Source organism: Haliaeetus albicilla, chromosome 20 (genome assembly GCF_947461875.1).
Source record: "Haliaeetus albicilla chromosome 20, bHalAlb1.1, whole genome shotgun sequence".
In the NCBI taxonomy this organism is placed as follows: domain Eukaryota; kingdom Metazoa; phylum Chordata; class Aves; order Accipitriformes; family Accipitridae; genus Haliaeetus; species Haliaeetus albicilla.
Window position 1 is genome coordinate 20,182,955 of NC_091502.1, and position 23,293 is coordinate 20,206,247.

General features: G+C 43.4%; 1 protein-coding gene across 2 annotated transcripts in view; it reads left to right on the forward strand.

Annotated features, from left to right (window-relative positions):
- ME3 (malic enzyme 3) overlaps nucleotides 1-23,293 on the forward strand; it is a 128,196-nt gene that overhangs the window by 76,807 nt on the left and 28,096 nt on the right. For both annotated transcript variants that reach the window (XM_069808438.1, XM_069808439.1), the window contains exons 4-6: nucleotides 10,932-11,007; nucleotides 16,155-16,316; nucleotides 19,264-19,367. In XM_069808438.1, coding sequence (XP_069664539.1) covers nucleotides 10,932-11,007; nucleotides 16,155-16,316; nucleotides 19,264-19,367 — 342 coding nt within the window. The remainder of the gene's footprint in view (nucleotides 1-10,931; nucleotides 11,008-16,154; nucleotides 16,317-19,263; nucleotides 19,368-23,293) is intronic.

Genomic DNA, 23,293 nt, shown 5'->3' on the forward strand with positions numbered 1-23,293 from the left:
GGATAGTTTATTACAGTGGCATAAGACCACAGTCTCTCAAGACACTGGGAAATTCATGAGCATACTGGTATTTGAAAGTATAAAGTCATCAGCTGCTCTGCAAAACCTTTTGGCATCCCCTGAGAGCAGGACTGGAACAGGTTGGTACGTCACCATTGGAGGCAAGCTATGAGGACAGAAAAAACTTGCTTAAGTTCACTCATCTTTTCTGGAGACGTAACTATCCTTGAGGACTGATTGCAGAACAATGCAAAACTTGTTGGGGTGAGGCTGAACCTGGAGAATGAAAGCTAACAGGATGCAGATGGTGCGAAAATTAAGTCTGACAGAATAATGATCTGTCTCTGATGAAAAATGAGCAAGTGAAACATCAGTCAGTCCACAGAACTGTCTTGTCAACAGATCTGGCTCTGCTGAGGCACTTTTTTTTAATGGTATTGCGCAGTCTGAGCAGCAGGAGAGAAGGTTACCTGCCATTTCTAGACACTTTAAACCCAAACCAAATGGAAATTGAAACAAAGGTGTAAATTCCATAGACTTGTCCCTAACCACAGAATTGTCTGCACTCCCTCTTCTATAAAACAGTGGAGACCAAAAGTGAGTGGGAAGACTGGGGTTTGGATTATTGTCCCAGAAATTGTGCTTTAAAACCCCTTTAGGCAATCTCTACTTCTTGTAAAAACACTGGTTGTCGTAACTTCTCTTGTTGCCACCAGCCTGGCTCAGCCTTCTTCCAGAAGCAGCTGAAGTCAGTGGAAGAGAAGATGAATGTGTTTAATGATCTGCATTTAGATAACATCACCACAAGCAGACTGGTCTTGTAACAGACTGAAGGAGGGGATGTGTGGAAAGTATCATGGAAACAGCGTGTAGTCAGGAAGCCTTGAAGAGGTTGGCAGGAGATACAGGTGGGAGACAGTGCTTGGTATGGGACCAGGTTATGGAATGAGGAGGAGAAGACCGTGGTTGGAGTAGGTGAAGAGGAAGCAGGTAGCACAGAGGGAGCCCAGGGCTGCTGAGAACGGCTCAGCCTGTCTGGAAACCTCTGCTGAGAGGTGGCAAAATAGTTCAAGGGTTCCCACTGCTCCCTCTGTGCTGACCCCATTTTTTCCAGGAAAGTCTTTTCAGCATGCTGTACCCCCCATCCTTGTCCCTTCTCTGTTTCCCCTTCAGTTAAGCGGCTCTCAAAATGGGGAGAGGAGCACAGATTTGCTTCTGGGTGTACGGAGAGAAGAGCCAGTGTACCAGCCGTAATCTCAGGTACCATGAAGACTGGGGGAATAGAATGGACACTGTTGGTGCTGTGAGGCTGTACCACAGTTATTACATTGCGATGGGAGTGAAAAAGGACTTGCATCCATTTTTTCATTAGAAAAACAATCAGTGCTTCTCCTTCTGTATCTCCAGTATATTCTCTCCCTTACTTTTCCTGAGCAAAATATACGTGCAGTGGCTCTAACAACCAAGAGAAACTTCCATGGGCATGAGGTAAAATCTCAGGCCCCCTGAAGTTAACAGCAAAGTCTCATATTAATTTACGAAGGTCAGGCTTCCCCTGCTGTCAGAGGTAATTTGAAATTCCCTTCTGTTGAAATTCCCTGATTACCAGGAGAAGCTCAAAGGAAGAGGTGGAGTTGGCCAAAAGAAAGAGGTTGACCTGGTGAAGGAAATTCAAAAGGATGTGTTCGCCTTTAATCTGGTATAAATCTGTGCTGCTGCCACAAGGAACAACCCCACCTTAAACAAAAAATGCCAAAGACAGGGAGTAGGGAGGAGAATTATTTAGCATAACGAATGCCAGGATGTAAATTGGAGGGGAAATCACACTGGCTATCATGAAAACCTTGGACAGTGATATCCATTGGGTTGTGGGACAGCCTCCTGTGGACTATGCATCGTGACCTGGGGACATTTTTTAAGAGGAGCAATCCTCTTTTTTAACTTTCTAGTTTATGGAATATTTATATTAATAAATGATACATTTTTATTATATAGTTTATATTTACTTTCATATGCCACTGCAGGGTAACTGTGAGGTGCAGTTTCATGTTGCTGTATAACGGCTGTGTCAGAGCTAGCAAGCTAGCACCCTTATCCTCTAATAACAGGGCATCCGTTTCTGAAAGAGAAGAGAAATCAATAGGTAGCATAAAGAGCTGTGTTGCATTTGCTGAAGACTTTCCCAACAGGTCTGCACAGAGTGAGAACTTCTGTGCTTTGATACTGCAATTCTTACCTTCCTTGGGTTTTGCTGTGTTTTGGGTTTCATTTCTGGAGAACTCTGTGTGCAGATACACCATTCAAACATTTTGACAAGGCAAGCTACACACATCTTCAGTACATGATTATGGAAGACCTGCTGTAAAAGCTGCTGATATTTTCTGTATTTGCTGCGATTTATGGCAAAAGTTGGAATTATTTATTAGCTGGATTCACTAAGACAGAGTATGCCACGTTAGATTCAGTTTATCTGAAAGCTGATTGCTCTGGTATTGTCAAAATAATATTTCTTTTCTTTGTCAAACTTTGTCCTAATTCTGTGTTCATTCTTGGGGCTCCCTGCAGTGCACTTTAAAAGTGAAGGTGTGGGTCTTGGAAGAATTTGCACGGTGCAGGAAGGAACTATAATCAGGATAGGACTTAATTTACTTCCCAGGGATTTTTGATCTCACCTTAACCTCTGTACTGACAAGTGAAACAGAATATATTATGTGATTAGCAGTGAAAACAGATAAGGGCTCCTTGGTCAACATCACTGAGCAACAGCACTGATTGCCCATCTCAACACATTTCTCTCTGCAACCCTGTAATCTTCCAGTTACTGAGATACTGCCAGGATCCAACATACAGGCAGGTTTAGGACTGAGCCTCCAAAAAGGCAGAGAAAAATCAGGGCTGAGTCGTATTTTCCTACACTTAAAGTTGTTTTTGAATGGAGGGCTTCAAGCCCCTTGAGCGTGATGAGCTTAAATGCAGCAAAGAATACTGAATTTGGGAACTGCCCACACTTGCTGGTTGGTGGAATCCTTGGGTGGTGGGATCTTATGTCTCACCTCAAAGCCTGTTCTTTACCCATGTGCATCTGTAAATTTATGCATGGGTGGCAGAGTAGTTATGAACAGCCTGGTTTCTCCCTCTGCCTCCTGCACATCAGCAAGAAGGGAGCTCTGGGTGCTGAGGGTAAGCAAGAGTCAGACCCCATGCTGCAGACCTGCTTGGCTCTTACCCAGCCCTTGACTCCAGGGGCTCAATCCTCACGTAGACTTCTCAGAGGTCCTCTGAAACACCTCTATTGAAACACCACTGCTGAAAGGGACACTGGAAAAAAATGGTTTCTGAAGTTTTCAAATACAAGCAGGATTTAACCACTCAATTATGCTATGACATGACAGTTTTCTGGTTAAACCAGAGAATCCAGTCCTGAGAATCCAGTAGGGACAAGCAACTCATGACAAGCCAAGAGCAACGTGGGTCTGTTTGCGTCCCCCCTTAATCCTAGACTGTGGATAGCAGAGATTCATTGGGGACCTGATGCCAACCCTCTGCTTTTTCACATTGCTGCATAATGACCAATAACACTAGTTACTGAGCTGGTCTTTCTCCATCGACTCCCCTCCTGGAGAGGAAGAAAGGGCTATTTATTTTTTAGGCTGTTTCCTGACTAGCAGAACCAATGAATCCAGGATTCCTCCTGGTTTCTGGCCACTGTCCCCTAACACTTCACATCTGTGATACCTTTTGTTCCCTTCCACATCCCTTTCATCCCTTCTCCATATCCAGCATACTTAAATTATAGGATATTGCCTTATAAATCTCTGTATAGATTTCATTAATAGTTGATTGTGCTTGGTTTCTATTATTTTTTCATCAGCACCTCAGGGTACTGTTCAGCATCCGACAATTTACAAAGAAAATTATCTAAAACAACAAAAAGTTCTTGGCTTTATTATAAACAAATGTGCAAAAATAGCTGATGAATCACCACAGAGATTTTGTCCAATTTGATGATTAATTGTACTGTATGTAGACAAATCAGTGCATGCTAGCACATACTTTCTCTCCAAAGCCTGTAGCCCACAGGCATTTATAATCTCAAGCTCCCTAAAAGAGCCAAGCAATTTCAAAGTTTATTTTGTTATTCTGAATCCTCTTGTCCTGTTCTGGCAGAGACCTGAACCAAAAAGATCAACGATAGGGGTGCAGCTGGTGGAAATGTCTCTAAAGGCTCATATTGCTCAACCTGTCAATTCTGTGTATGAGTCTTGAAAGTGTAAATAAATAAAACCAATATAGGGCTTTCTGTAACCCCATTTTACAGCACCTCTAGCACAGACTGGCCTTTAATCCAGAGTGGGTCCTCCAGCCTGTTCTTCTGGCACAGCAGTGACAGTTTTCTGTGGTTAGCATGCAACAAAAGCCAAGGCCATCAGCCGATCCCTCCCTCACATGTGTCTCCGTTGCAGCCTTGGACAGCCAAAATACCTACCAGTCGTCTGCGCTTGGGGCATAATTCAGCCAAACTCCAAAGAGGACAGAGCAGCGTGTGGCAGCAGTCAGGATCCTTCCACGGTGACAAGCCAACTTGACTTTTTCTTCCCTGAGGGTCAAGATAATTTTGCCAGGTGAACTTCAACGTTAATCTGAGACAGTCTTGCTCAAAGCTTTCCTTTATTGTCAGGCAATGGCTGTGACCACTGCAGAAGGTCAGCCTGTGCCATGCCTGTCAGAGCCCTTTCCTGTGCAACCTCATATCTCAGTGCAGGTTTCTGACCACTGTCTCACAACTTTTTCTTGGCTGTTCAACGGCGGCCTGGTGCAGGCTCGGATGTTGGCAAAGATCTGACTCATCTCTTTTGTTTGTTGCTTTTTTAAGCAATGGCTTCCCATGGACTTCCTACCCTTTCTGAGGGAAGTCCGGGCTCTTCTAAGTCAAAACACTTTTATATGGGCACAATTTCATCATTTTCAGGGTGTCAGTGGAGATGCTTAACCTTTGTCCTGAGCATTTTTGTTCTGAGAATGAGCCTTTCCTATCCAGATGAAAACACTGAATCATGATGCCTGCCTGTCTGATAAAAGCATTGTGAGTATGTTAATTTTTTTAATGCTAACCCACCCAGTAGTCTTTATGCTCTCCTCGCTTGTGGAGTAAGTTCCTCTCATAGCACCCAGACTAGCAGTTAATAAGTGGAAGGAAAATGAAACAAAAGCCTGAGTTTTGTTGCCATTTTCATCATTTACTCTTGCAATTCATTGCATGCTGGTATGTCAGCACACACATGAGGAGCCAGGCACTTTGCAAGCGCCCCTGTCATGTTGGACAGCAAGCAGTGTGTAAGTATCTGGAGAATCAGGGACCTTAGCTACCATTTTCATCTGCTTCCCCTCATCAGTCCCTCTTCTCAGAAACAAGTAATTATACAAGGCAAAGACTGGTAGCCCATTAAAGAAGACATCTCTGATGTTTCTTTTCTGAGATCCAATAAACAAGACTGATGGACTGATTGCTGTGCAGAAAGCACGTGTAACTTGCAGTTGAGTTTTTTGTGTTCTTCACGCTACATACCAAAACCTGGGCAAGCCTGGCCATTGCAGTATCTGTTATTGGATAATGCTCTTCAAATACATACCTCCCCTGCTAAGCAAGTATCTTTTTTTTCAGAGAGTAGTCCTTTTAGAGGAGTGAGGGAGGAAAAGAAGGATGAAGCTGCATTGGTTGAATGGGGGTTTTTGTGGTTTTCAACTCCTGTTAACTTAGAAGCTTTTGAGATCCATAGGGACATAAGTATACAAATATGGTCCTATCTTAGCTAGTAAGGAAAATTCACGTGTAGCAAAGAGTAGGGTCCTTTTGCTTCACACTAGTATACAAGTCAGCAATCCAGTGCCATCACCTGTTCTGCTCTTCTGTGGCTTTTGACCAGGATGGTAAAAGTCAGTGGATATAATTGCTAACTGTTGTTCATATATGATAAGTGTAAAGAGGCCATTAATCATATAGATGTTAACACATAACTGAAGTTGTAGCAGTGCTACCCAAAACCACAGCACAGGACAAGACTGTAAGAGGAGCACAGCACTGGCCAAAGAGGTTTTACATGGAGCCTAATAAAGCAAAGGCATTGATTGCATTGGATTTCTGCTTGATTGCATGTCAGGGACAGCAGTAGGCTAGAAAAGTGGGGTGAGACAACACCGGGAGGGTTGCAAACACAGCCACAGAACCACTGGTAATTGCCAAGGAAAAGCTATTCGGGAGAAGGAGTGAGACTTTGGGGTAGAAGGGAAGTGAGGAGAGATTTGGAGCTGTGAGGAAAGAAGTTGCATAATCTTTTTCACTCCCCTCTGGGTTTTGGGAAATGAAGCTTTGCACATGCTCTGTAAATAAACAATAGTGCTTTAGAGATAGCACTCCTGGCTCCATTGTACACTGTTTCGTCTAAGGGGAAATAGCTCACAAGGCAGCATTGCTAACCACAAAGATCAGAAAGGGGAACACTACTTTGCCTTATTGAAGAAGTAAACGCTCATTGAATAAAAGCATTAAAGAATATTTTGGTTTCCTAATACCTGAGACATGTTAGAATTTGTTCCTTCCCAAATACCTAAAAGAAATGAATGTTATTCTAAAAAAACATCACCAGTGTCTGGCATTGCTTCCTCTGGGCATCAAAAGTGCCCTGTCTTCCTTGTCCCCGAACTCTTTCTAAAATGAGCCTTGCAATTCTGGCATTGTCTTCATTGTGGGTCTTTCAAAATGCCATCAGCATGGCCAAGATCTAACCAGTACTGAGCACCACAGCAGGATCCTTTCCATGGTAAGGTGTGTAGCTTTATAATTTCTGGAGCACCTCCATGAACTCAGCCAGAACAAAATCAGAAAGGAAAAGAAAATGTCCCTGTCTTAGGGATGAGAAAAGGTCTTGTGTGGTGTAGGTGAACATATCCAACCCCTTTGACAGATTCTGCATTGACGATCTGCAGTCTGCTGGATCCTACAATCCAGTTCAGGCAGCTTGACTTGACTTGCTGAAATCCAGATAGAAATACTGTCTCAGTGACAAATTATGAAGTTGTAACACTCCTCGAAGTTTTTTGGAACCTTACAGACATGCTCAGTGGCGCAATAAAATCTAGTTTGACTTCCACCTTAACTAAAGGCAACTGTAGTGAAACCTGTGATGTTAACGGCTGAATAGGAGACTGGAGCTCTGAAACCCTAATGAATGCAGGTTGGAGCATTCTGCACTCTGAATTACCCCCCCAAAGGTAACAGCTCTCTAAAGGTTACTGTTTAGCCAGAAATAGTGGTAGAGTGTGTACATTCTGGCTTGACATTGCTGGGGCAGTTACTTTTTACTAAGCTCGATTTCTTGTATTTTTGCCCCCATGCATGTGTGTTTGGCTTCCAGCTAACTGTGTGCATAGCTTTTTCTCGGGGGGGGGGGGGTAAAGATATACAACAACTAAGCCCATGTAGAATGACAGGATCCTGGGCACAGGTGAGTCTTCTTCAGAATGCTTAGGCTGCATTTTTTCCTCCGAAAAATCAGGTTAATTTGTTTTATTGTCACTTGGATATTTCTTATTTACTACTGGTCCAAATAGATCAACCTCTCCCTCTCAGTATTCAGAGCTCTACCTTGCTGTTCTCAAAGCTCCTGTTCTTTGCTCCTGTTACTTCTCCTATAATTTGTGTACCCTTGAGAGAAACCTGGCTGCTACTCCTCCGTGTTCATTCATCAGCAAACCTTTTGCTGAGACTCAGTTTGCAGAGCTTGTTTGTTCTTTCTGCCTGCCTTGCAGAAGGGATTTGGGGAAAGATTAACCCTCTGCCAATTTTAGGCATCTTATTTTGACAGGTAAGTTGGCCAGTTCATCTCTGTGGGTGACCATTATCATCAGGGGAGAGAGCACATCTCTCCTGGGGATGATTCAAAATGAGGACTTAGTAGTGACCCCCAAGTCTAAAGTCTGATGTATGTTGGTTTCCCTTTACATCTTCTTAAAAACACAGTGAACTCACTGAACTGCCTGTCAGAGTTGGTCGTTTCATACTCGATCTACAAAGGGACTTCCAGCTCACCACTACCAGGATCCTCTTCTGATTGCCTGAACACCTGATGGAGTCCACAGTGCCTGGACCAGGTTCAGGATTGTGCTCCAGCTGGGTGCCTAAAGGCACTGGAAACTTTTGTGTTTTATTGAAACTGGGTCCTTGGCTCTCAGACTCAAGTGTTAGGGAAATATGAGGCTTGCTCAGATACGTGCTCACTTCACGATGTGGTTGTGTCAGTGAGAGAGTTCACTTTCCCCAGGTGGGTCACCATTTCTGCTCCTGAAGGTTTCCTTTCCACAGCTGGTAGTGCCATTAGTGTGTTAATTGTTAGTCTAAATTAAGCCATCTGATTTTGCCTGGAGTAAAGGAAAGAGCAATTTTTCACCTGAATTGCTCTATGCATGTGACAGCAGAGATAAGCAGCTAGGACTAGGGACGTGGTCCGTGGCATGGCCTGAAGGGAGAGTGAATGTGTGTCATAGCCATTTTGTTTTCAGAAAAGGATCCACAGAAGTCAGCATACTCGATGGGAGGGCCTGCTTAACATCAAATTAGCATAATATGTGTAAGGTAGGGAATACAAATTCTGAGGGGTTGCCTCTCTGTGCTTGGTTCTCAGCCACCAACCTGGCTATCTAAGCCAAGCCAGTCCTTTCTCAGACAAAACATGTCGTGGTGATAGCCATGAAAGCCCTTCTCCCAGCCACAGAGAGCAGTCATCAGATTTTGGAAGACCCAGGCTGGACTCTCGCTTCTGCCAGATCCAGAGCAGGGATTGGAAACCAGCTCACTGCCCTCCCAAGGCAACGGTCAGAGCCAGGAGCTCATGGGTGTCTGCTCTCTCCACTTTGTATGAAACCACTAGCAATTCACTGAGCCACAGGACCGGCGCTGGGTAGACAGTTGGGTTTCATCTTCTGCTGCAAGCACTGAATGTCTTTCAAAGGTTAAATAGCTGGTGGGCTCCCTTCAGCACTGAAGAGACGTGAACATCTGAGGCACGCAGCTAGACACTTAAGTAATAGGTGTCTTTATTACATATGGAAAAATGCTACGCTAAAACAATAGCATTGTTTTTAAAAGCATGTCATAACTTGAAGTATCTGCTATGATGTTTCTAATTTGTGCTTTTAATTCCTGGTTAATAACTCTTTTCTAAATGTAGATGGCAGCAGTACAGTACCCCTTTTTTATGAAGATTAACATCTGTGAATACTGCCTTTGAGATAGGCCATGTATATGTGATTAGTTCATTGGGTACTGGGCACAGTTTTAAAGAATTATGCTAGATAAATGAACCATTACTTTCCTTTTTTTTTTTTTGCATTTCTGATCTTTCTGTGTGATTGTGAATTGATCAGTGTTGAAGTCAGCACTTTTATTTTTCTTCTTTTCAAAGTGAAGGGCTTTTTCATTAGGATTCCCACAGTTAACTGTGGGAAGATATCTGCCCCCTAGAAGAGTCTTGTGAGAGAAGTCTTTGCCCAAGAGAGCAGCCCAATGTTGTTTGATTATTCATCACTCATATAGACTTACAATAGAGGTTGTTTTCAGCCTCCTACCAAAAATGAGACTTTTTCTAGCTAACATTTCACATTAGAACCCCAAACCATGACCTGATCTGAACTTACTGGGGATGAGCAATAGTAGAGAGATGTAAGCAGCAAAAATGCATTTCTCTGTTGTTCCAGCTGATACTAATCAGCAGCACAACTCCTGCTTTTGTGAGCAGATAACAAGGCAAGGAAAATGAGTGCTGCCTCCTGCCAAGAGGAGTTATCAAGTTAGAGCCCTTGATTTGTGCTGATTAGAGAGCACTGTGAGCAACATAAGCAATTTCCCCTGAGACAGGTATGGAGGAGGTTTCTTCTTTAGGGTTAGCTCTGCCTAGAAGGAGCTTCAAAAAATCCCAAAATATCTGAGCAGAGATCAGTCAATGGGAATAATACTATCCTGGGTATTGGAAGAATCCCTGCTAAGGATACTATTTTTGGTAATAACAGCAAAGAGGAGAAAAATAAGCACAAGTCTAAAGCATGTTTCAAGAATGCTGTCTTTCACTTCCTAATTTTATTAAAAAGAAGGCATTTTTGTTTAAATCTTGAAGACGTTTGTGTTGAGAAGTGATTAACCTTAGTGCAGTCAGGTATGCTATTGTCCATGTAAATACTTCATACTGAGGTTTCATTCAAACATTTAATTTTCTGTTTCACTTCTCATGATTTTGGGTGGTTTTCATTTGGTGAATGCAAATGTCAAAAACCGGGGTCAGATATTCACAAAAAAAACAGTGTTGCAAGGGCAGGTTTGGCTTGGTCAAACCAAATGCCATGGCAAATATTGATCCAATCAGATCCAGTTGGAGCTCTGTTGACTAGAGAGGAGACCCAAAATGTCTAGCTCTGCAATAGCCATCCACATCATTGACACTGGCAATTGGGTGGGAAGGATCGTGCTTTCACTGTTTGAATGGCCAGCAATAAGCTCCCTGGGAAAGAACACGTAACAAGGCTTATGGTAAAACCATCATCCTCCCCTGCATTTACCAGAATTATTTTAACTAGAAAGCTCTTCTGCTCTAAGGCAGAGTTTGCTCCCCAAAGCAAAGGCATTTCACAAGGGTGAAATGTGCAACACCAGTGGCTGTTGAGTGAAGTTGCCATTAAGGGTCTTGAGCCTTGGGGTTTTGAAATGAGAATTTAACTTGTTATTAGCAGTCCCTTGAGGTCTCATTTCCATGTCAGTGAATCACCTGGTTTTGTGCTTAGCAGCTCATTTCCCTGCATTTTCAGGTTTCACCTGTTTTATTTTATCTTAGAGTTGTTATTTTTATTACAAGGCTTATTTTTCTTCTTTTTTATTCCTTTCTTAGGGGGTTGTTTATCACCATCCATGACAAAGGCCATATTGCAACAATGCTAAACTCTTGGCCTGAAGAAAATATTAAGGTATGTGGCATGTCTTCTGTGACCTGGGAAATTACAGGGAGTTGGGTGCAAAATGGGTTATTGAATGGAACTGCTTGGCATTATTTACAGAGTTGCCTATTTAAAAGGACAAGCGAAGAATTATTCCCTTCCTCAGGGTTTCCAGGCTAGACTTCAGTTTAACTTCATTTTCCAGTCCAGGTTGGGCTTCAGAGACTCTGTCATGTGTGTATGTGGTCAAGAACAGCTTTATCAAAGTAGCAGGACCTTGGTTAATAAAAAATGCATATAATAAATTTGTACAGAATAGGTGTCCTAGTGAAGAAGTAAGATATGTGTGTTCAAGAATTGTGTGGCTAACTTGCAATTTGTTAGATGTACCAAAGCTCTTTAAGATATCTCTGTAACTGACTTGCTTGTAGGTCTCCTTCCCAATTCCAGTGAGTCATGCAGTATCCAGAACACTGGCAATTCAGCAAATAATGTTTGATATACAGTAGCTGAAAATATTAATGACACCCCACCCAAAAAGTGATCTTGTGAAGTGTTTTTCACTAGAGCTTGGGGCTGGGGAAAGTCCCTGGCATGAAAAAAAGTCAACACTTGAGACAGGTCTTGCCAGTCACCTCCTTCCATCAGACGGAAAGTACACGTGCCTGGGAATTACCCTGGCTGTTGACAGAGCTTTGGTCCCCTATCAGTTAGCTGTTTCTTCCAGGAAGAAAGGTTTGGCAGCTGAGAAAATCTTGCAAGCATTTTACGTTTCTAAGGGGAAAAAAAAAAGGAATTTATCATGTTTCCAGAAAAAGTAATCATATTCCTATAACCTTGTCTTTCGAACCATGGAGAACAGATGCAAACTAGATATTTTGTCCTTCCTCTGTCCAAAGATCTCAGTATTTCCGTTTGTTTCTGACTCAGGACTGTGAGCAGAACTCCTTATGGCTAATAGAGATGTTTTTGCAGATGGGGAAACTGGCACAGAAAGATTAGAGACCGTTGCTGAAACAGCCCCCTCTGGCACCCAAAACAGACCATAGGAAGGGCAGTGGTCCATGGAAGAGATTCAGACTATATGCTTTCTGGGTTTGCCAGACTACAAAGGCAGCTAATTTCATCAGCATCGTGGTTTTGGACCACAGGGTTCCTTGTGTGTTTGTACGCAGACTTCTCCATGCCTGAACTAGTAGGCACTGGAACACTTGAGATTTTGAGATAAGTAGGGAGGCACGTGCACTGCACCTAAGTCCCTGGAGGGACCCAGTTTTTTTGAAAAGGCTTGGACCACACTGAACACCAGCAAGAGTAAGTCCCATTAAAGACAGTGGAGAAATACTTGGAGGTGCTGCCCCACCTTTTGCTTTGTGGCTCCTTAGAGCTTCGTGGCAACAGCATTTACTGTGGAAATGGGAAATCTGGCTCGCAGGCCTGCATCCTCTGCCTGGAAGGGCTGGAAGGGTGCTCTGCTTAGCTTAGCAAAGCCTCAGCCAAGCTCTGATGTGCCCCACCTTCACCCCTCCTGAAAGAATCAGAGTGCTGGAAGCAGAATGAGTGGGAAGAAGCCGTTTCTGAGCATACTCACATGGGAGTGTGGGGTTTTTGTGTCTCTTCCAGGGTTGCTAATGAATCCTGCCATGAAGAAACATTGGATAAAATGTCGATACCCCTCCACAGTGATTCCCCTTGCTAATTGTCTCTCTGGTTCCTGAATCTTATACTCTTTTCTGTATGATAGCCCAACTAGAGCAGAAGGAATGCAGAGAATCATGCAGGATAGTGGTGTTGTAGAGTGTCATCCTGGCAGAGTTCAAACCACCCCAAAATGAGGATAATCTAGAAACCATATCTCCTATTCCTAGGCAAGCTTACTGCCTTTCAAGCTACCGGACTGGCCTTCCTACTTTCCTTCCCTCCCTCCCTCCCTCCCTCCCTCCCTCCATAGGATGCTCACCCTAGAAGTGCACTCAGCATCTTGAATCCCCATCAGGATTGCTGCTATACAGGCTGTTCAGACTCATCCTTCCATCTAGCATTTTCTGTTGGTGCATTCAAGGCAGAGTGTTGTTTCCTCCTGTAAAGGCTGACATCTTCGTGCAATCAATAGAGAGAAGTGGGAATGCCAACAGTGGCACTCACCTCTCTGCGTTGCCTTGGCAGCTTGGAGGCCAGCGTAGTGCTCTGGATCACTCTGCTGGGCCAGATGTCTCCTACTTAGGCATTGCAAAACTGGGCTAGCTACATACAGCCTGTGGTCCAGAGTCATTTCAGTTAACATCAGCTGCCTGAAGACTCGGTGTCTAATCTCAGTTTGTGAGTACTTCTGCAGTGATCGATGAAGAGGGAGATGAGCATCTTCAAAGAGAAATACCCCTTTCATCCCTTCCCAAAACAGCTGCTGGAGGGAGGAGATGCACTCTGGAGGTTTCTGTCTCTCCCCATCAGCTATCAAAGAAGTTTAGAAACTGGTTAGATGATTGGCTTAAACTGCACACCTAACCTTTAGCCAAAGACTTGACTAGTCATCAAGAAAATTTGTAGCACAGCTGGAAGTAGAAAACAGGTTCCTAGTTGTTAAACCAGTGGTTTGGTTAGAAGGGTCTGTCCTGCTCAGCCAGAGATTAACGGCCTGTTTGTTGAGTTTTGATCACATGAACGTGAGCAATTAACAACATTACTTTAATATGCTTGTATATCAGGTACCCACTAAAACTTTGTGCTTTTTTTTTTCATTGTTTTTTACATCTGAAGAGCCACAAACAAATGTGAATCCAGTTTCCTCTCTCTGATACAGACACCAGTCTGTAGTCTCCCGTGCTGTATTTTCTGTTCTCCTGTATTTTTCAGTGTTATCTTGGGGAGCTTTGGTACCTACAGAGTGCAGCCCATCTAAGACTGTGATGGGTACGTAAGTGCTATCGAGAAGTTTTTAGACTTGCCTGAGAACACTTATTTATTTGGATGAAAGGGGATCTGTGCTTCAGAGCAATATTTTGGTTCATTAGAAATGAATTCTTTTTTTAGAAAAGGGATTCTCTGCATAGTTAGGATTTTGACTCCTTTTCATTTAATTTGCATCAGTTGCAGGATGAACCTGTAGCAGTGCATATGCTTGCTGCTTTCCCTATTCCCATTACTGCCTTTCAGTCCCAATTGCATCTGGGTGTGGTAAAGTGAGCACACACCCAGAAACAGATGGAGCCCACCCAAAAAGAGACTTACCCATCACTAACACTTCACATTGACTCAGAAGGAAAAACAAATAGGAAAATGTTAGAAAATGGAGGCGGATAAGTGTATCACTGCCATGATTGTGAATTTCTGGTGGCAGGGCTTGTTCAACCTCTAGCCTAAGGATAGGTGTGTAGTCCTTTTAGTTTTACTAGGTTTTTCATTGAAGGTTCTCTTTCAGGAATTCTAACTCCTACTGACAAGGAACTGGCAACAGCAGAAAACCAAGTATTCTACATATAGCAGGACCATTTCAAAATAGTCTCTATTACGCTGGAGGGCAAAATAGATGTAAAAAGCAGAATAGATGCATGAGTCCTCTGTATCTGTAGTTTCTCCTCAGGCTTATTCCTGAACTATGTAATGTAATGTAATTCTGTTCTGCTGTTACAAACAGTGGTTTATGTTGAGGGAGAAAATAGCCTTGGGATGTGTATATAGTTTATGCTGAATAAGAGCATTTGGTTGTTCATTGTGAAGCTACAGCACAAAAATTTAAGTCCTTCCATGGTTTTTCCCTTTAATCATCTGAAATATGCAGGGAAAGGACACTGAAACAGATGAGTATGATTCTTCCTGAAATAGGAAAGTGCAGCGAGAGGTCTATTCCATTCCTAAACAAAGAGATGCTTCTCCATCACAGTAGTAAACCAATGTATCTTTATTACCCACCCCCTCCCCAAGGAAGTACATCTATTGAGATAGCTTCTAATCCCCCATTCTCTTATTTCTCACTAAAGCACATGCATGTGTATGTCCTAAGTTTAGCCTTAACTTTGCAGATCAGCAAATAAAGAACTTCTCTGCAGTCACCTTCTTTGAAATCCAAGCTAGACTGTGCACTTGAGTCCCCCACAGTCTGATAAAGTATTTGGTGTGAGCACTCTGTTCTCTGAAGTGCTGGGACAGTGTTGAAAGTTGACGTTTGTTATCGTGTTTACAACTTGTCTCCCACAGTGGGACTGGACACCAGTATACTCCTGTTCTTACTGGATTTCAGAACTGCCCCAAAGGATGCCGGACCCTGGGGACAAAACTAACCTAAAAATGGGGAAGTTTAGTCAGATCTGCTTGGTCATTTGCCTCCTGAGGTCTCAGTGATGTACAGTGCAGGTTGAACAGCTCAGCTTTAGGCTTCTAATTTGGACATCATTAAGGAGGCTTTTATTTCCCTTCTTGTCACAAAGAAATAATACAGTAATGAAAAAAACAGAAAAATATGGATGAGAGATTTTGATGAGTTGGCTTATTACAGTATTGCCGAAATGCAAAAGGCCAATTGCACAAAGAGTTAAATGGCAACTGTTTAACTCCCAGCTGGGTGGGAAAAAAGGTCTAATATTAAACACATAGAGTGGGAGCCTCTCTGCAGTCCATGCTGCTGCCCATGCTGATGGCTTCTGTCTACCTGCCTTGCAGTCAGGCGACCACAAGCAACGGGACCCAGTTACAATGAGTTTTGTTTTGATTATCTGAAGTTGGCTACTCCACAGCTACTCTACAACAGTGTGAAGACACAAGCTTGTTACTTCCACAGATGCAGTTCATAAGCATGAACACTTTTGTACAGAGCTCTTTTTCCAGAAAAAAAGAAAGGAAAAATCAAGGCCAGATCTCTTCTGCGCAGCTTCTGGTTATACAGCTGAGGATGCACAAAGAGCTGTGGTGGTTGGGCTCTTCTACAAGTGAATTGAAGTGTTGGCAAGCAGAGCTGCTCCTCTCCCATGCTGCAAGCAGCTACCCATCAGCCACACTATCTCCACTACAAAAAATGAAGAGCCCTTTATCACTAACAGCTAATGAACATGGGATCATGTAGAAGGAGCAAATACCCATTGCACAATGCAACTGCAAAATGGCATCGGTGTGAAGGCAGTGGAGCTGCTTTTGCTTCTATTGCCTTGGCAACACCATACAACAGTCTCTTTTGATCCTCCTAGGCTATCGTGGTGACGGATGGGGAGAGGATTCTCGGTTTAGGAGATCTAGGAAGTTATGGCATGGGTATCCCAGTGGGGAAGCTTGCTTTGTACACAGCTTGTGGTGGAGTTCACCCGCAACAGTGTCTCCCTGTCCTGCTGGATGTTGGCACAGACAACGAGGTAAGACCTCCTTTTTTCATAAATCTGTCAGAGGGGAGAAGGGATTGAGATTAATGCTTATCTGAGCCAGTTCCCTAAATGTGGAGGGAAAGCCAGAGACATCCAAGATGAGACGATGGCTAGACCAGCACTGCAGGGATGTAGGCAGGTTTCATTCCTGTTTGATGCTCAAGGAACTGTTGTTCTTATGGGGCATTAAAATAAACACTAAATAGCCTCATGGTCCCCTGGTGAGAAGACTCAGAGTGTTGCCAGTTGGAGCTGAAGGGTCAGCTCGAACTTGCAGGATGACAAGGTGAGTTGAAAGATTTTGTACAGGAAGTCCTAGATTTATTCTTCCTCTGGTAATTGTGAGAAAACAGGCAGATACTCGTGTCTGCGTGGAGGTGACTGTATTCCAGAAAATGGAGAATCCCTGGTGGGTGTTTTGGGAATGATTAATTCCAGTGTTTTGTCAGATTGCACACTTTACTGCACATGATAACCAGACAAGAGGACTGCATCTGTTTGCAGATTTTTGCCTTATGACTCTGGCTCAGAAAGGCCGAAGTGCAACATTTTAGCAATGCCAGAATGGACATCTGTGAGGATGTCTTTTTTAAAATGAATATCCTATAGTTATCTGTGAGGGCCTGGGTTTGTCCATTTTTGTAAAATGTACTTGTGCCTCACTTGACCCCAAGTAAACCAAACACATGTTTCTTGAGAGAAATAACAAATCTGGGGTATAAGAGCTTTGAGTTTGTGTATGAAGACGAACGAGTGCCGATGCTTTCAGACATGCCTACGCTCACTGGAAGGCTAGATTTTCTGCAGCTCTTTCGCTCCAGACCCAAGTGTCTCACACTGGACACTTGGAAAAGAATGAAAGAAAACAAAATCAGTGGCCACAGATGACATCTGGGATGAGATTCTCAATTAACTGTTTGGTCTCTAGTCCCAGGATTATTTTATCCCTTTAGCATAGTGGCCTCTCATGGACTTGTGGAATACAGGGTGTGCTCATCTCAGCCTGATCCGCAGTCTTTCCTGAAAAGTGGGATCTCTGACTTCAGGCCCTCTGAGGCTAAAGCAGGAATTAAGTTTCAGTCTCTCACTTTGTGGAGTTTCCAGTCAACAGAGCATTGTAGTTGACTTTGGCTCCTTCATCTCTTCCTTCTCCTCCATGCTGGTCTGCACACCACCAAGTGTCAGCATGCTTCGAGCCCCCAGCTGGAGCTCCCCCTCCAGAGGGACCTGCGTCTAAGTGCTTCCCTTCCCATGGGAAGCTGCTCTTTCTATCTGAGCATCCAGGGGGACTCTAAAATCCAAAGTGGCACCAGTGATTTTTAGGCATCTCCAAGGGTCAGATGGTGTCAGAGAAAGGGACTCCCAGAGTCAGTCTTGGGGACTTTTGTTCTGCCCAAGATCAAGTGTAGCATATGTGTCCAGGAGCAACTCTGTGAAGCTTGTTTCCACAGCTGGGATTAAGATGTAGAACTTCCTGTTTTCCAGCCATATAAACAATATATTTCTTTACAATATCAATAATTTTTTTATTTATTTAATGGCTTTCTCATGTGCATAAACCCAGCTTAACCCAATCCTAAGCACGTCATACAAGCATCCTGCCCCACGACTAAACTCTTATCAATGCAGAAAGACACCCCCTGTAGGCGTTCATCCAGTTCATCTCTGCCTGTTAATATATGGTGAGCCTAAGGGCACTGTGTTGCTAACACAGGCACCTCAGGTAGAGTGGAGTAAATACAGCAGTCATACTATATTTTTAGCATCAACTCCCAGCTTCTCTTTCTGACAGCCCATAATATTTTGTATATTCTTTCAGCAAATTAGTCTTTTTTCAGAGCTTGGCATTTCTCAGCTTGCCTATGGGAGAATTTTATACTCCATGAACCAGCCCCAGAGCCATGGTGCTAAAGGAGCAATCAGTGAAGTAACGCAAATGGGTCTGCTTTCTGTTTCATGGCCCTGAAGAGTTAATGTATCAAACTTAGAGGAAAACCTCTTTCATCTTTCCTTCTAAGGGAAAACAGCTGTGGCTGTAAAAACAGATCTAATTTTAGCATGCCTGCCAATATTTAGGGCCCCTATGGCTGCAGGACAATAGGTTTGAGATGGCTTGTCCCCTTCTCGTGTGGATGATTCAGTTCCTGAAGCTGGAAGGGAAGTAGAGCTGCTTTGCAGTGACTCACAGAGGTGTTGGCCCACCTGTCTCCTGCCACTGTTTGTCCTGTAATTTTTCCTAAAATATATGCTATTTCCATGCTGACTTAGTCCTTTTTAGGTGGCTTAGGGGTCTTGACTTAACACCTGCTGGATTGGTTGGAGGAATGGCCTGTTTTTATATTCCTAGAGGAGCCAAAAAATAAACTAATCTGTTGTATGAAAATACCTTGCCTTGACACCTGCAGATAACTGAGGTGAATGCTAGGTAGGTGCAGGGTTTGGGAACATTTTGGCATCTCATCGCTAGTTCTGGTCAACTCTGGGCTGTCACCTAAAAGCCTATATGACACGTCATTTCAAGCTACTTCAGGCGATCTTCATTGCTCAAAGCAATGGTCAACAGCTTTCCTGGTAACCTCAGTGCAAAATTAAGAACTGAATGAACAGTAAACACTCCAACGCAAGGTCAGTTTTATTCACTAGGAGTGAGGCACCTTGGCAGGGAGCCTTGTGTAGAGCTGTTCTGGGGATGCAGAGCTCCATTTCCTACAGTAGTCAAGAAGCATTACATCCCTCCAACTTTATTTACACAAAAATATAGTCCGTAGCTTCTTAATGAAACACTTTCTGCTCGGGAAGAGCTGTGTGAGCTGGCCTTCACTGCATAGTGAGTAAAATTAATATGACCACAACAGACAAACTTTTTGGGTAGGCTGGGACATAAATCTCTGTCCATCCATGGAAGAGAAGATGTCAACAGAATTGCTTTGTGTCCTAGGCTCTTCTGAGTGATCCACTCTATATTGGACTGAAACACAAGAGAGTTCGTGGGAAACAGTACGACGAACTGATTGATGAGTTTATGCAGGCAGTTACCAACAAGTAAGTGGGATTATATACATGGCTCCTCTGGGCTGCTTCCATTTAAGAACAAATGTTGCAACTCATGAAATAAATGTTAATATAATTGATCGTCCAAGCAAAGAAAGGTCATTTAAATGCAAGTCTCCTGGGTGGTCTACAAATGACTCTTTGTACTTGAGCACTCTGTGTCAAAAATATTTGTCTTCAGAGAACTGAAATGGGACTGACTATTTATAACCATTTCCTGTCCATATAGACCAGAGGTGTCAAACGTATGCCCTGTGGGCTGTATCTGGCCTCCATCATGCATTTATGAGCCTCATTCAGCATAGGCAGAATCTAAACTTTGGTTTGTTTACATTTTGTAAAGGAAGTTTCTACTTTCACCATTGTGAAGGAAATCATCTAAATGGAAATGGCGTGTTAAATGCTGATGTCCATGTGAGTCTGCAGACTGCCTGTCTATCGCTTTGTTAAAAATAGGAGCTTCCCTGCTGGCTTTAAGTGCAAAGTGAGAAGGCCAGGTTTATAAGCATTGTCTTTTTAACGGTGGGACAGACAAAGTGCATATTTCTATTCTTACTTACTAGCTGGGATAGAAGGTCTCTGATGTACCAGGGAGTTTGATATGGGAAGAGCAGAAACACAACCTCAGTGCTCTATGTGCATCTCTTGCACTGCATTGAGTTCCTCTTTCTAAAAAAAAGAAATATATTAAAATCTCCTTGACTATCTGGAGAGGTTACCATAAGAAGGAAAGTGAGAACAACTGTTAAGGAAAAAAATAATAATATTTGGAAAGCCCCAAGCTCCTAAGCAGCTTTTTCTGCCTTTCCTAAAGCAGCAGATGATATTGATAAGGAGTGGAAGAGAGCTGCGGCCTGTGCCTGATTAATAGGCTGCTGCCTGTCTGTATGTTGTAGGGTCTTTTCTTCACAGCTGAAGGAGCAATGTTTGATCGTCCCTCTTTCTGTGTCTCCAGCCGGCTCTGTGTGTGTGTGTGTTCCTGCATAAGTGGAAGGGAGTGGGTGGTACGTGTGTCATCAGCTCGCCGTTCATCCTGTCTGCCTTGAGGTGGGAGGCATCACGTCCAGTGTCTAATGACAACACCTACCTGCCCACTGAGGAGCATATCTTTACGTACGGCCTGACCGCCCAGCTGGCTGTGGGTGGAGGGATGTAGGAAATAGGGGCTGAAATGCTGAGGACCATTCAGTCACAGCTGATGAACCGAGTTTTGAGAGGGGTGAGTGCGTCATGGAGAATTTCAGCATCTGTTGATGCGGTGGCTCTGTGCAGTGTTGTGCTGCACTCCGTGCATATGCAATGCTGCTGTTAGGACAGGAGTCTCTCCTTTGCTGTTCAGCATCATGGTGTAGACATATCCTGTATGACAGCCAGCCAGTACATCAACCCACCCAGCTGTGATTGCCCACTCACTGTGTAAAGATACTTGCTATCAGCCAGTCCTATAGCCCCTATATCTGTGAATATGAACACAATAACACTGCCTTGCCTGTTGGATTAAAAATACCTAAGGGTGACTGCAGAGAAGAGAATTTTCTGTTTGTGCTCTTGTTTGTCCTTCTTTATATTTGATAAGAAAGCTTGACTGAAATGTCAGTTGATAACAGTGTAGTATTATGTTAGACACTTGTGGGTTATCTAGGGGGAAGACATTTTTGGAAGCTAGAAAGCTTGTAAAACACAGCTAGGAAATCACAAGAGGCTGTACAAGTAGAAAAGATTTAAGAGCTGTCAGGGTTGATTTGTGGGTTTTTCTTTTGTTTTGATTGTAGTCACTAATTAATCCTTCAAGGAAACTGTCCCACTTCCTTCTGGCCAGGAGACCACAGGGGTATTGGAGTCTTGGTGTTGATGATAGAATGGGAACAACAGAATGAGAACCCAGATGATGGTCTCAGCCATCATAAATTTGGCTCTGAGATTTATGCTTGTGGTGTTAAATGTAAAGCTCATTGCACCTACTACTCCTGCGATGTCAGTGACAGGGCCAGAAAAACAATTTGCCTTTTCTGTGCTTGCTGCTGGAAAGGAAGGATTTGCTGTTATTTTCCTGTGTTTAGTTTACATGAGCTAATCTCCACATTGCAGGGAGAAGACACTCAGCCATGAAACAATGAACTTTTATCTTGGGAGGAGGTGATGTCATGTCTAATGCTTTCATCCAAGTACCGGGAATCAAGTTCCTGGGGCCCCTGTCCCAGCCTTTCTATTTCTCTTACCCCAGATGAATTGCCTGAATGCAATAAGCCCCCAAGATGTTCTCTGCAAAGTGGGGCTGGGAAATTCCACTTTGCACTCCTCCATTCACATCTGTAAAGTATATGGAGGTCCTTGAGTGAAAGGAGCCATTACCCTATATTATCATCCTGACCACCAGCATGCTTTAAAGCATTGTTGGAGTGTGATCCTCTGTGAGCTCTGGGCTGGTGAATAATCCTGCTATCAGCCTGGGTTTGGCAAACTTATATGAAACAGATTCATTTGGTCTCAAATTTCCACTGGAATGACTGGATGCAACCCAGTAGGAGCTCTTGCTTCTGTTACGAAAGGAAGCAGAAACTGTTCAGAAGGTCAAGAAATGCTGTATTATTGTAGCCTGCTTCCATGTGTGAGGAAACCTGTGAGTAGGAACTGCTGCGATCTTCAGTCTGCTGTGGTTTCTTATGCAAGTCTATAATGTCCCATGCAAATTCAGTTATTTGGGGAGGAACCTTTTGGGTTGCCACAAGTCTCTTGCAATTTGGGGGTTTCCTTTTCAGCTTGATGTTCATGCAGAAATTCTGTCTGCTTCCTGAGGGTACTTCAGCTTCTCATGGAAACCATTTGTCAGTTCTTCTGCAGGAGTACCTCCCACCCTGTCAAATCACTGCTGGCTCAAGGGACATTTGTCACCAAAGTGGAATGTGTCAGAGCCCACAAGAAAGCCAGGGGAGTGAAGATTTACTCTTCTAATGGAATAATAATATCAAACAGATGTGAAATTTCTATAGCTGGAGACCCCTACAGTCGGCAGAAAGGGCTTCTGGTCTCATAATAGCCACCTAGTAATGAAACAAGGAGTGTGTCAGAGGCTTCGGAGTTAGCACTTACAGTATTCTGAAATAAAGTGTGACTTCTGGGCAATTTTAGAAAGAAAAGCCCTTTCTGAAACAGCTGGATAAATTTCTGCATTTTCCTGCTGCCTAAACCTCCATTCATTACTCTTTCACCTAAAACACATGAAATGACTGAGCTCTTGTTAAAAAGAGCTCCAAGCTATGCATTTTGCTCCTCTTGGGAGGCAACTACATGCAGAATTTGGCCTGTTGAGCCTAGCCTATGACTGAATGAAGCAGGCTGACAAATTGCTGTTTTCTCACAATGAGTAATATGCTTTGTATGGGAAAATACACTGCTTCAGTTCTCCCTCTCCTCGGTTACCACGGCAAAGGGCAAGTCAGTCTTATTCTTGAACTGGTACATTTTTGTAGGCTGGAATAAACATTTACCCAGAGTGTCCAAGGATCATAAATGCACTAACCCGCAGAATTTCTGGGGCTTGCCTGTATGAACAAATTAAGGTTGAAATCAAAACTACATGGGAGATGCGTTGTGCTGGGGCATGTTCTCTGGGCTCTGAAGGGCTTCGGCCCAGCAGCTACAGTAACCGTGTCGCAGAAGCCTCATTAAGCTGTCATAACTTCACTCCCCTTTCCTTTCCCATCAGTGCTTATTAACAGGGTGACCAGGGTAACAGAAGCTTTCTATCAGCCTGTGCCATATGGCAGAGCACAGAAGATATCAAGAGATCGAGCACTCAGTTTCTCAAAATGGGAAAAGAAGGAAATTAGCTCTGCTGAGTTTGTTTTTCCTCTTTGCCTAATCCCTTCCCAGTACTTTTACCCACAAACATAGCAAGTCAGGTCCCATGTGCTCTC